At 50.3% G+C, this 12,664-nt stretch overlaps 1 protein-coding gene across 1 annotated transcript in view; it reads right to left on the reverse strand.

The window, feature by feature from the left end:
• The window catches only part of JAM3 (junctional adhesion molecule 3), a 76,214-nt gene that overhangs the window by 7,462 nt on the left and 56,088 nt on the right, over positions 1 to 12,664 (reverse strand). Inside the window, exons 2-6 of the mRNA XM_029075462.2 lie at positions 9,011 to 9,076; positions 8,162 to 8,275; positions 6,111 to 6,263; positions 4,181 to 4,383; positions 1,574 to 1,673 (exon numbers count right to left, since the gene is read on the reverse strand). Of these exons, the coding sequence (XP_028931295.1) occupies positions 1,574 to 1,673; positions 4,181 to 4,383; positions 6,111 to 6,263; positions 8,162 to 8,275; positions 9,011 to 9,076 (636 nt within the window). The remainder of the gene's footprint in view (positions 1 to 1,573; positions 1,674 to 4,180; positions 4,384 to 6,110; positions 6,264 to 8,161; positions 8,276 to 9,010; positions 9,077 to 12,664) is intronic.

Below are 12,664 nucleotides of genomic sequence, written 5' to 3' on the forward strand. Positions count from 1 at the left end.
CGGTCCCAGAACGACCTCCCTCCTCACCTCCGCCAAACTGATTCTCTTTCCCTCTTCAAAACCCTACTTAAAACTCACCTCCTCCAAGAGGCGTTCCCAGACTGAGCTCCTCTTCTCCCTCTACTCCCTCTGCCATCCCCCCTTTACCTCTCCGCAGCTTAACCCTCTTTTTCCCCTTTTCCCTCTGCTCCTCCACCTCTCCCTTCCCATCCCCACAGCACTGTACTTGTCCGCTCAACTGTATATATTTTCGTTACCCTATTTATTTTGTTAATGAATTGTACATCGCCTTGATTCTATTCAGTTGCCATTGTTTTTACGAGATGTTCTTCCCCTTGACTCTATTTATTGCCATTGTTCTTGTCTGTCCGTCTCCCCCGATTAGACTGTAAGCCCGTCAAACGGCAGGGACTGTCTCTATCTGTTGCCGACTTGTTCATCCCAAGCGCTTAGTACAGTGCTCTGCACATAGTAAGCGCTCAATAAATACTATTGAATGAATGAATGTGCAGAGCACTGTTCTAAGCGCTGAGTAGATACAGGGTAATCAAGTTGTTCCACGTGAGGCTCACAGTGAATCCCCATTTTACAGATGAGGGAATTTAGGGCCAGAGAAGTTAAGTGACTTGCCCACAGTCAAACAGCTGACAAGTGGCGGAGCCGGGATTCGAACCCATGACCTATGACTCCCAAGCTCGGGCTCTTTCCACTGAGCCACGCTGCTTCCCAAATTTGGGCAAGTCACTTAACTTCTCTGGGCCTCAGTTACCTCATCTGTAAAATGGGGATTAAAGCTGTGAGCCCTACGTGGGAACCTGATCACCTTGTATTCCCCCCGAGTGCTTGGAACAGTGCTTTGCACATAGTAAGCACTTAATAAATACCAACATTATTATTATTATCTGACTATCTACATCACTTTGACTTTTGCTACCCCAAACTCGCTCACTTTCCTTATAATTAGGAATGGCCTGCACAGAATCCCCGGGAGAAGAGGAATGACCTAAATGGCCTCTGAAAATGGCATCCAACCTGTGGTTTCCCTGATTCTATCATTTCTGGGGAGAGATCAAATAGCACTCAACTCTGAGTCAAATATTTCTGGATTAGTCTTGGTTTGGGGGAGAACTCTTTGGAGACAAACACTGCAAGCCAGAATATTTTCTTCCATATGCAGTTGTTACCCAGAACTGTCTCATCCTCTCCCACGATGAATTTTCACTGCATTTTGGGTCTTCTTTCAGCTAGAGGAATCTGACCCACCACGGGAGGCAGAACGGAGAGCCGCACAGGGCCATAAGGCCGATGGATCCCAAATGAGTTAACTTTGTTGCTCTCTAGGCCCTGAACAAAGGTTCAGCCTTCAAGAAAGAGGACCACCACCAGAGTTAGAAATCCTTTTCTGGCTCAAACGGACTGCCCCCCTTTCATTTCCATGTGGGACAGGAACGGTGTCTGATCTGATTGTATTGTAACTACCCCGGCATTTAGCGCATAGTCAGAGCCTAACCAATAAGGCCATTATTCTACTTCTTCCTAGCGCAGGTCTCTCTCAGCCCATGAAATGACTTACAGACTTCCATCTCCTGCTCCTCACACTTGGCAGTGCCAGCTTGATTGGAAGCAAGACAGTAGTATTGGCCCGTGTCTTCTTTATGGACAGCATTGAAAACCTGGTCCAGGGAAAAAACAGGAGAGCGATCACTGAATAATGGGTGCTTCCTAGAAGGCCAGGAGTAGTCTGGCCACATCCTAGAGGAAATTAAGGTGGCAGAGAGAGCTGGGGTTGTTAGAAGATCTGCCTTTCCAATAGACTGCAAGCTCCTTGTGGGCAGGATCACATCTACCAGCGCTTAGAACAGTGCTCTGCACGTAGTAAACGCTTAACAAATACCAACATTATCTACCAGCTCTGTTGCATTGTACTTTCCAAGCGCTGCTTTCAGGGTTCTGCATACAGTAAGTGCTCAATAAATACCATTTATTGAATGATAAGGTCTTAAAATTCCACATGTATTTGAGTTCCACCCCAAACCTTCAGGGGAAGGGATCTTAGTGGCCACTAGTGTCTGTGGGTTGCCCCCTAGATCTTTGCTCCTCTTTGACAAATCACATCCCTTTCTCCTTCACAAGGATCACACGACCCTCTCCTCGGGAAGAAGCCCCAAATGCACCTCACCTGCATCTAATAACAACATCCCAGAACAGATATATTGCCTGCCTCACAAGGGACTCATAGTCTACCTATCCCTGTTTTATAGATGAAGAAACTGAGGACCAGAGAGGATAAGCAACTCATGCAGCCAGCCACTGGCGGAGCTGGGACTTGAATCTGGGTCTTCTGAACCCCAGTCCTGTGCTCTGTCCACTAGGCTAGGCTGCTTCCCCCTTAAACATATTATGTACATATCCATAAATTGTGTATGTACTCGTGTATCTTTTATGCTTTGGACAACCGTGCTGAGTGTCTTTGTATGGTTGTATCTGTCTGGGTTCTTCTTTGAGAGTGAAAATACTTCAAGGGCAAGGACTGTGCTTTCTTCTGTAGTAACCTTCATAACCAATCATTCATTCATTCAATCTATCACATTTACTGAGAGCTTACTGTGTGCAGAGCACTGTACTAAGTGCTTGGAAAGTACAATTCGGGAACAGATAAGAGACAATCCAATCAATCTATGGCATTTATTTTATCCAATCAACCTATGGCAACCCCTTGTTTCTATTTATCGTGATAATGTTGTCTTGTTTTTGTTTTGTTCTGTTTTGCTCTGCTGTCTGTCTCCCCGATTAGACTGTGAGCCCGTCACTGGCCAGGGACTGTCTCTATCTGCTGCTGAATTGTACATTCCAAGAGCTTAGTACAGTGATCTGCACATAGTAAGCGCTCAATAAATACTATTGAATGAATTTATTGAGTGCTTACTGTGTTCAGAGCACTGAACTAAACAAATGGGACAGTACAATAGAGTTGATAGACAGGATCCCTGCCTCACAAGGAGTTTACAGTCTAGAAGGGGAGATAGTAAAATAAAATTCAAATGGGGAAAGGGCTTTGGTGCTGTGGGGTTGAGGGTGGGAGGACCATCAAGTGCTTCAGGGGTACAGATCCAAGGCACAGGCAACGCAGAGTGGTGGATGGGTAGGGAAAATTTTAGACAGGGAAGGCCTTCTGGAGATGATTTTAGTAGGGTTTTGAAGGTGGGAAAGGTGCTGGCCTACTGGAATTGTGAAGGGCGAGTTCCAGGGCAAAGGGAGGACACGGGCAAGGGGTCAGTGGTGGGCTAGATGAGATCAAGCAAGGTGCAGAGAGTTAGGGGAGTGAAGTGTGTGGGTTGGGTTGCAGTAAGAAATCAGAGGTATGATAGGAGCGGGCAAGCTGACTGAGTGCCTTAAAGCCAACGGTAAGGACTTTCTGTTTGGTGTGGAGGTGGTTACCCATCCACTGGAGGTTTTGAGGAATGGGGTGTTAGGGACTGAACATTTTCTAGAAAAATTATCTGGGCAATAGAGTAAAGTATGGACTGGAGAAGGAGAGACAAGAGTCAGGGACTTCAGTGAGGAGGCTGAGGCAGCAGTCAAAGCAGGATATGATGTGGATCAGCGTGTTTGGAAGGGGCAGTGGAACAGCAGGATTTGATGAAAGATATTGACTATGTGGGTTGAATGAGAAAGGTGGTAACGCCAAGGTTACTACAGGCTCGTGAGAGACAGAGGATAATGATGTTGTCTACAGTGAGGAAAAACTCCGGGGGAGGAGAAATAAGGAGTTCTGTTTCGGATGCCCAGGCCGGAGTTGTGCACAAGGTGTGTACTCCAAACCGAGCAACTAGACCAACAGTTCTCTGGCAGTGAAACCTGCCTTGGCTCTCAGTGCTGTAGCAATCCAGATGGGTTGCTACCTAGGCCTGGCCTCTTTCAGGTGAGCAGGGTGTCCATTCAGGATGGACTTCAGGATCCTCAGACTCAGGGTCACTCTCCTAGTGGCAGCCAGAGGGTTTAATAACTCTCCGACAGATCGGGGGTCCTAGGCCCAGGCCAAAGCCCCTCCCCATCCGCCAGAAAAATCATCATCAATGGTAATTATTGAGCCTGTACCATGTGCAAAGCACTGTAATACGCACAATACAACAGAGTTTGCAGACTTGATCTCCGCCCACAACAAGCTGAAAGATCTTACCAGAGTGCCAGTTGTAGGGTTCAAGAGGAAGGAAGAGTTTCGGAACTTGGGGCTGGTCTTGGAGTCCATTGGCAAAGGCTCATTGTTGCGGTACCAGCTGTAGGTGGGCTTGGGGTAGCCCTCACTCTCTTGGCAGTGCAGCATGGCCAACTTGCCCACCGGCACTGACTGGGGCACTCTGCAGGCTGGAGCCACCGGCTTCACTGTAGGGAGGAAAGGAGCAGATGCTGGAGGTCCATCTCAGGGGGTGGAGGGGTCGGGGGGAAGAGGGAGGCCCAAGCAGGGGCTGGTCGCGGTGGCAGAATGCATCGGGGGTCACACCCCACCCAAGGGAGACCCCCGGATGATATTTATGGGAAAAGAATTCCAAAAGTAATTTCCAACCTGGGGGATTCCCAGTGCCCCTTCCCTATGTCCAGTGCCTCCTAGGTCTTTGGGGTGACAGGAAGGAGTCTAGGCAGTTGCAAGGATGACACCCCTTACATGTTATCCAGGGAACTGTGGCCTCACTGCCATTCCTAGAGCTCCCTACCAACCCCACCTCCTGTAATAATAATAATTATAATAATGATGGCATTTGTTAAGCGCTTACTATGTGCAAAGCACTATTCTAAGCACTGGAGGGATACAAGGTGTACCACATGGGGCTCACAGTCTTAATTCCCATTTTACAGATGAGGTCACTCAGGCACAGAGAAGTCAAGTGACTTGCCAAAAGTCACACAGCCAGCAAGGGGGCGGAGCCGGGATTTGAACCCGTGACCTCTGTCTTTTCAGCCCGGGCTCTTTCCTCTGAGCCATGCTGCTTCTTCTGTAGCGCCCACATCTCCTGCCTCTCCTGAACCTCCTGTACTTCCCTTCCCCTGGTGGAGAGAGCAAGGCCTGGAGATTAGTGCAAAAGTTTGCACTGGCCAGATTTATCTGCTCTTGCTGGACCCACTCTCACTGTAAATTTTCCCAAACACCTCCTGGGACTACCTGTAGAGGTCCTGATCCTCCGGAATAATAACAATTATGACATTTTTTAAGTGCTTACTATGTGCCAGGCACTGTACTAAGCACTGGGGTGTATACAAGCAAATCAGGTTGGACACAGTCCCTGTCCCACTTGGGGCTCACAGTCTTAATCCCCATTTTACAGATGAGGGAACTGAGGCCCAGAGAAGCGAAGTGACTTGCCCAAGGCCACACGGCAGACAAGAGGCGGTACCGGGATTAGAACCCATGACCTTCTGACTCCCGGGCCTGGGGTCTATCTGCTAGGCCACTCTGCTTCCCCTTTTCTCTGGAAGGACAGAGAAAATAGGCAATTGACTAAGTGGGATGGAGAGCCAGGCCAGCCTCAGCCCCAGGATTCTGGAAACTGAGTTGTTACCGTCCATGGGGACTCAGTTATCCCTGTTGATGGAGGGTTGTTGTGAGGGAAGAATGGAGACGAGGCAACGTCAATCATTAATAATAATTCTTATATTTGTTCAATGCTTACTGTTTGCTAAGGACTGGGGTAGACAGAATGCAATCAGATTAGATCCAGCCCCTGTCCCACAGTTTAAGTTTTACCATTGAGGAAACTGAGGACATTAAACAAGGTCACACAGCAGGCAAGCAGTAAAGGCAGGATCAGAACCCAGATCTTCTGACTTCCACACCTGTGCTTTCTTCACCAGGCCACACTTGTTTCCCCTCTCAGTCTCTTACCTTTCCTTCCCAAATCCCATCCAGTCCCAACCCTCAAAAAGGACTTCTCCTTCCCATCTTCTCAGCCCCCAGATCTGTGTGCAGCGGTAGGAAGTCAAATAGGGAGAGGAGCCTGGTGACCCCATGGTCCCCCCTCCACCTCCCCGCCAGTGGAGAGGAGAAAGGAAGGGAAGGACAGAGGGGTGGAGGGAAGGAGAGGGGAGCTCCCAGGCAGGCTCTGGGCTGGGCGTACCTAGCACCGTGAGAGCGATCACAATCTCATCGATAGCCTTGCTGTCCTCGCGGGCCACCACCTCACAGCGGTATGAGGCCATGTCTTTCCGGGTCACGTTCTGGATCCGCAGGGATGTTTTGCTCAGGATCTCCGCACGGCCCGCCAAGTCTCCTGGAGCAAGGGAGAACCAGAGTCGAGGGTGGCTCCATCCGGGTTGGCGCCCCTCCGAAAGCACCTAGCCAAAGACTAAGACAGGCTCCCGGACAGACGGGAACTGAGGGCTGGACCCCTGCACTACCAATCAGTCAATCAATCCTATTTATTGAGTGCTTACTGTGCGCAGGACACTGTACTGAATACTTGGGAGAGTACAAACGACAATATAACAGACATATTCCCTGCCCACAATAAACTTACAGTCTAGAGGGGGAGACAGATATTAATATAAATAAATAAATTATGGATTTGTATGTAAGTGCTGTGGGGCTGGGGGCGGGAGTGGTGAATAAAGGGAGCAGAATGGGGTGGGAAAGAGGAAATAAAGGCTCAGTCACGGAAGATGGCTTGGAGATGTGCCTTCAGTAAGGTTTAGAAAGGGGGGAGAGTAATTTCCTGTCAAATATGAAAAGGGAGGGTGTGCCAGGCCAGAGGCAGGATGTGAGCAAGAGCTCGACGGGGAGATAGATGAGATCGAGGTACAGTGAGAAGGTTGGCATTAGAGGAGCAGAGTGTGCGGGCTGGGTTGTGGTAGGCGAGTAGTGAGATGAGATAGGAGGGAGCAAGGTGACTGAGTGCTTTAAAGCTGAGAGTAAGGAGTTTCTGTTTATGTGGGGATACGTGGACATCCACCGGAGGTTCCTGAGGAGTGGGGATATATGGGCTGAACATTTTGTAGAAAAATGATCCAGGCAGCAGAGAGAAGTGTGGACCGGAGAGGGGAGAGACAGGAGGTAGAGAGATCAGCAAGGAGGCTGACACAGTAATCAAGGAGGGGTAAGGTAAGTGGCTGGATCAATGTGGTAGTTAGATGGAGAGAAAAGGATGGATTTTAGCCATGGCCTAGGCTGGACTGGGCCCTCAGTTCCCCTTAGGCTGGGCCCATCCCTGCCCTTACCCCACCAGGCTGGACCGTCCATTCCCCTGTGCTGGGCCCTCATTCTCCACCTCCAACCTGTTCTGTCCCCCACAGGCTGGGTCTCCTCTACCCCCTCTGAACTGGGCATCACTTCCTGCAATAGAACACTCAGTGCTTACAATCTCTCAGCCAGGAGGGGATCCTGCTCCTGTTGAATTCCCAAAAAATAGTGCCCTGGGGTCCCCTAGGGGCACCATACACCCAGGAAGCCTGACTTAGAGAACAGGCTGGGATGAATGAGATTTAACCAACTGGGGGAGGGAAATATTGAGGGCCAGCTAACAGTACCACAATACAAACAATAGCTGTTCTCTTTTTCCTCTGGAACAGGGCTTGAAGTGCAGTGGGAGGGACCCAGGTTGGATTTAAGGAAGAACTTTCTTGTCCATAAGACTTGCCAACCCCTAAAATGGGAACTAGTGGGGTTTAGGGAATCTCTTCCCTCCTTGAACTGGTCTAAGGATGGGACAGAGACTGATGCTGCCTGAAACCAAGCCTTCCTAGTGGCAAGGGAAGGGTTTGGAGGGCTGCCTGGTTTTTAGCAAGGAGACCCCCGACAGGGATACTCTGGTTCTCCTCCTCCTCCCATCAGGGCTCATCCACTCCACCTTCCCTGGGCCCCAGAGAGGAGGGCATCCACTGTCCCTTGGCCTCACTGCCCTGGTCAGAGAAAGGCCACACGCCAGGCCACCGGTAGTGGCAGGTGCCAGCCTGGTCAGGCCTGGCTGAGGGATGCTTAATGCCTGGGGGTACGGTCAGGTGCCCCTTGGATGCCGAGGCCCGTTGTTGGTGGGTAGGGGGAACGGAACATCACCGGCAATAGCGAACCACCAGCAATAGCGACTGCCCGCTCCGAGGGACACCTGCAAAGGCGGGGGCAAAACTCACATGCTGCCCCCCCGCCCCCCAGAGTCAAAAAAGCAAAGTCCCAAACCCTGAATCTTATTGTCGAAGAACACGTAGGTGGTTTCCTCGCTATTAATCTTCTTCCACTCAATCCTCGGTTCATTCGTCTGCGAGTCCGTAATGATGCAGGACAACTCCACGCCTAGTAGGGGGGAGAGAAAAGATGGGAAAAGAACTAGATTCTCACCCCACCCGGATCCCGTCCCTCCTCTGCCCAGCTCCCACCCCTCACTCTGGGGGCCTATCCCTGAGGCTGCGCCCACCACCCTCAGGACACGGTATGAGGCTCTGGGGAAGAGGCGCGGGAAGGATGCCAGCCGGGGCCTGCTGCGTCCAGGAGCACGTGCTCTCTGCCTACGGCCCGATGGCTCGTACAAAGCGGGGTCTTTTTTAGGGTGAGTGCAAAGCTAGAGCGGCTCCGGGGGGTCACTGCTGGGCAAAGGGGACCATCCCCCTGTTCGGGCAGTAACTGGGTGACAAACCCCGCCACCCAGAGCTCCCCGACGGTGGCTTCTTGAGGAAGGGCACAGGTCTCTTTATGCGACCTAGGCTGCTTATACTATCCACTAGGTGGCGCCCTCTTCCTTTGGAGCCCTCCCAGTAATAATAAATAATAATAATAATGTTGGTATTTGTTAAGTGCTTACTATGTGCAGAGCACTGTTCTAAGCACTGGGGTAGATACAGGGTAATCAGGTTGTCCCACATGAGGCTTACAGTCTCAATCCCCATTTTACAGATGAGGTAACAGGCACAGAGTAGTGAAGTGACTTTCCCACTGTCACACAGCTGACTAGTGGCAGAGCTGGGATTTGAACCCATGACCTCTGACTCCCAAGCCCGGGCTCTTCCCACTGAGCCACGCCCCAGTACTTACTCTGGAATTCTTGCACCACTGGGTTTTGGTTGCTGGACTTGAGGTTCACCGCAGCGACCAGACAGCCTGGGGACGAGAGAGCAGAAGTGAAATCAGAGCAGCCCACCTCAAAATCTGGAAAGAAACCTAGGGACTCGGCTCTGATTCCTCCCCACTACCCCTCCCCATCAGCCGTGGTGATTGGTCAGAGACACCGGAAAGCCCTTTGATTGAACTTCGAGGAAAAACACTTCGCTTTCGGCCCAGCTCCAACGATGGGAGAGTAGCGGGGAGTCTGTGTAAATGGGCAGGGATTGTCTCTACCTGTTGCCAAATTGTACATTCCAAGCGCTTAGAGTGCTCTGCACATAGTAAGCGCTCAATAAATTATATTGAATGAATGAATGAATGAGTGTCCATTTCCTTGGTAGATCGCCAAAAAATCTGCCTTTGGAGGTTTTCTGGGGATCAGGTCTCCTGAACCTATTGTTCTCTCCGAATCAATAGTTCTTACTGAGCCCTTACTGTGTGCAGAGTATTGCACTAACCTCTAAGTGTACAATACAACAGAATTAGAAGATGTGATCCCTGCCCACAGAAGCAGTTTACAGTATGTCGCACAGTGCTCTGCACAGAGCAGGGACTCAATATTGATTGACTGATTCTTTTCCCCCCAATTTTTCCCCATTTACTGTTTATCCAGCGGCTTCTCCCATGGGCTCCCCTATATTGCTGTATCCCTGAGGCACAGAGCCAGGGTCCCCCAGAGAACAGTGAACCCCCAGGATAGCCATTCTGGGAGCTGGGGTGCTCGATATGGGTATTTGAAGAAGAATCTTGGTTGAAAGCTGGGACAGGCTGGCCCACAGACAAACAAGGGCTCTCTGAATCCTATATCCAGGGCTTCTCCAGATGGTCCCTTCGGGCCCAGAGAAGGGGCACGATGATGTGGTGAGAAGGGAGATCCTTCGCAGGTGATCAGGCTGAGGTCAGTCCTTGCTGCCCTTTTCAACTGCATCACGATAGGCAGCAGAATGGGTGCCCACCACCTGGGATGGTATGGTGTGGGGGGCACGGAAGTGGAGGGGAGAAGATGAGTCGGGTAACCCATCACCAGATCTATCGGTTTCTTTGGACGCCATGGGTTAGGGAATTAAACAACTCAAAAGCAGTGCCTGTGTTTGGTGGGGCAGGAGGGGAATCCAGGAACTCTGGAGAAAATGGAAGGGCAGAGGTCACCAGCAGAAATCACTAGGCTTGGGGTGACCAGGTGAACTTCCACATCAGGTCCTGTGGGAAACCATTAAGTGAGAAGCAGCATGGGGTATTGAAAGGAGCACAGACTTGGGAGTTGGGAGAGCTGGGCTCTAACCCCAACTCTGCCACCTGTCTGCTGGGTCGCCTCAAGGAAAGTCACAACCTCTCTGTGCTTCAGTTTCCTCATTTGTAAAATGGGGATTAAATACCTGCTCTGTCTCCTCTTAGACTGCTCTGACCCATATGGGACAGGGACTGTGTCTGATCTGATTATCTTGTGTCTACCCCACAGCTTGGTACATATAGTAAGTACCTATTACTCTATTTTTTAAATGTATTTATTAAGCACTTACTATGTGCCAAGTACTCTTCTAAGTGATGGAATAGGTAGCTGATAACCAGTAGGGCAGAGTCCCTGTCCCACATGCCTAAGCAGGAGGGAGAATATGTATTGAATCTCCATTTCACAGTTGAGGAAAGTGAGGCACAAAAAACAAGCAAACACAGCAAACAAGTGGCAGAGACGGGATAAGAACCAAGGTCCTCTGATTCCCAGGCCGGTGCTCTTTTCCCTAGGCCACAGTGCTTCCCACTCCCTGTAGGCAAGGGGGGGGTGGTGGGAGAAGGGCTGGGCCATGGTGGGGGGTCCCCCAGATCTTGGGACAGAGGATCGGGGGTTGTTGGGGTGGAAAGGGGCAGCAGGGGGTGGGAGAAGGCAGGAGACAAGATAACGACAGTAATAATGCGATTATCACTTCCAGACTTCGTTCTGATCACTGCTCTAAATGCTGGAGAAGAATGAAGAAGGTCCCTGCCCTGCATAAGACTCACCGTTTTCATCCCCATTTCATAGAGAAGAGAAGTGAGACCCGGAGAAACGAGGTAAATTGCCCAACATGTGCCCCAAATAACCCAAGGCAGGAGTGGGAGATTAAAAAACCGGGGATGTCGCCCTCCCGGGCCCAACCTCTATCCATTAGGCCGGGACCCAGAACTGGCTGAAGAGTTAAAGAGCCTGTGGAATTAAAAAAAGGTGGTGGATAATAATAATTAGGGTACTACTTCAACTTTTACTGTGTTCCAAGCCCTGAAACAGATGCATATTATTCAGGCTGGATACAGTCCTTGCCCCCACGTGGGGCTCACTCGCTTAATCCCCATTTTCCAGAAGAAGAACTGAGGCCCAGAAAAGTTTAGTGACTTAACCAAGGCCACCCAGCAAACCTGTGTCAGACAGGGGATTAGAACACAGGTCCTTCTGATTTCCAGGCCCATGCTCTACCCCTTAAGCCACACTACTTTTCTCTCTGAGGTTGAGACTGGCAGTGGCAAGTGTTGGGGGAGACGTGCTGAAGAAAAAAGCAGGGGATAATAATTAGGGTATTTACTATGGGCCTGGTTCTAACCACCAGGACAAATAGAAATGAATGGGGCTAAAACCAGTCCCTGTCCCATACTGGACTCACACTCTTAATCCCCATTTTGCAAATGTGGAATTTAAGTCCAGAGAAATTTAGTAACTTGCCAGAGATCACACAACAGGCATGGAGCAAAGAGGGGATGAAGGGGCCAGGTCATTCTAAATCCCAAACCTGTGTTCTAACCACTAGACCAGGCTTCTCTACCTGGAAGTGGAAAAAATCATTTATTCAATAGTATTTATTGAGCACTTAGGTGCAGAGCACTGTACTAAGCGTTTGAAATGTACAATGCAGCAAGAGATAGAGACAATCCCTGTCCCATGATAGGCTCACAAACTAACTGGGGGAGAAGGCAGGACCAAACAGAAGGAAACAAAAACAAGACATTATCATGATAAACCAAATCAAGGGGATATACACCTCAATAACAATAGTCTAGTAAAAATATATACAAACGAGCACAATGCTAAGGGAAGGCCCACGGGGAGGAGCAGAGGGCCAAGGGCGAACAGGGAAAATGGGGTTGCTCAGTCAGGGAAGGCCTCTAGGAGGAGGTGAGCTCTCAATAGGGCTTTGAAGAGGGGAAGAGTTAATGTGGCAGAGGTGACGAGGGAGGGCATTACAGGAAAGGAGTAGGACAAGGGCCAGAGATCGACGGGGGGGGGGGGGGGGGGGGGGGGGGGGAGATAGGCATGAATGGGGGAGAAGGGAGGAGGTGAGCAGCCGAGGAGAGGGGTGGGCAGTAGAAAGAGAGAAGGGAGGTGAGGTAGGAGGTGGCAAGGTGATGGGAGACCCTTGAAGCCAAGAGTGAGTTTTTGTTTTGTGCGGAGGTTGATAGGCAACCACTGGAGGTTTTTAAGGAGGGGAGTGAAATTACCAGAGCCATTAAGTAGAATTTAAAGGAGGCCCACCTGTGGTGGAAGGAGGGCTACCTGTAATAAGGGGAGAGGCATAAGGACTTGGCTCAGTGGAAAAGAGCACGGGCTTTGGAGTCAGA

This window comes from Ornithorhynchus anatinus, chromosome 11 (genome assembly GCF_004115215.2).
Source record: "Ornithorhynchus anatinus isolate Pmale09 chromosome 11, mOrnAna1.pri.v4, whole genome shotgun sequence".
Classification (NCBI taxonomy): domain Eukaryota; kingdom Metazoa; phylum Chordata; class Mammalia; order Monotremata; family Ornithorhynchidae; genus Ornithorhynchus; species Ornithorhynchus anatinus.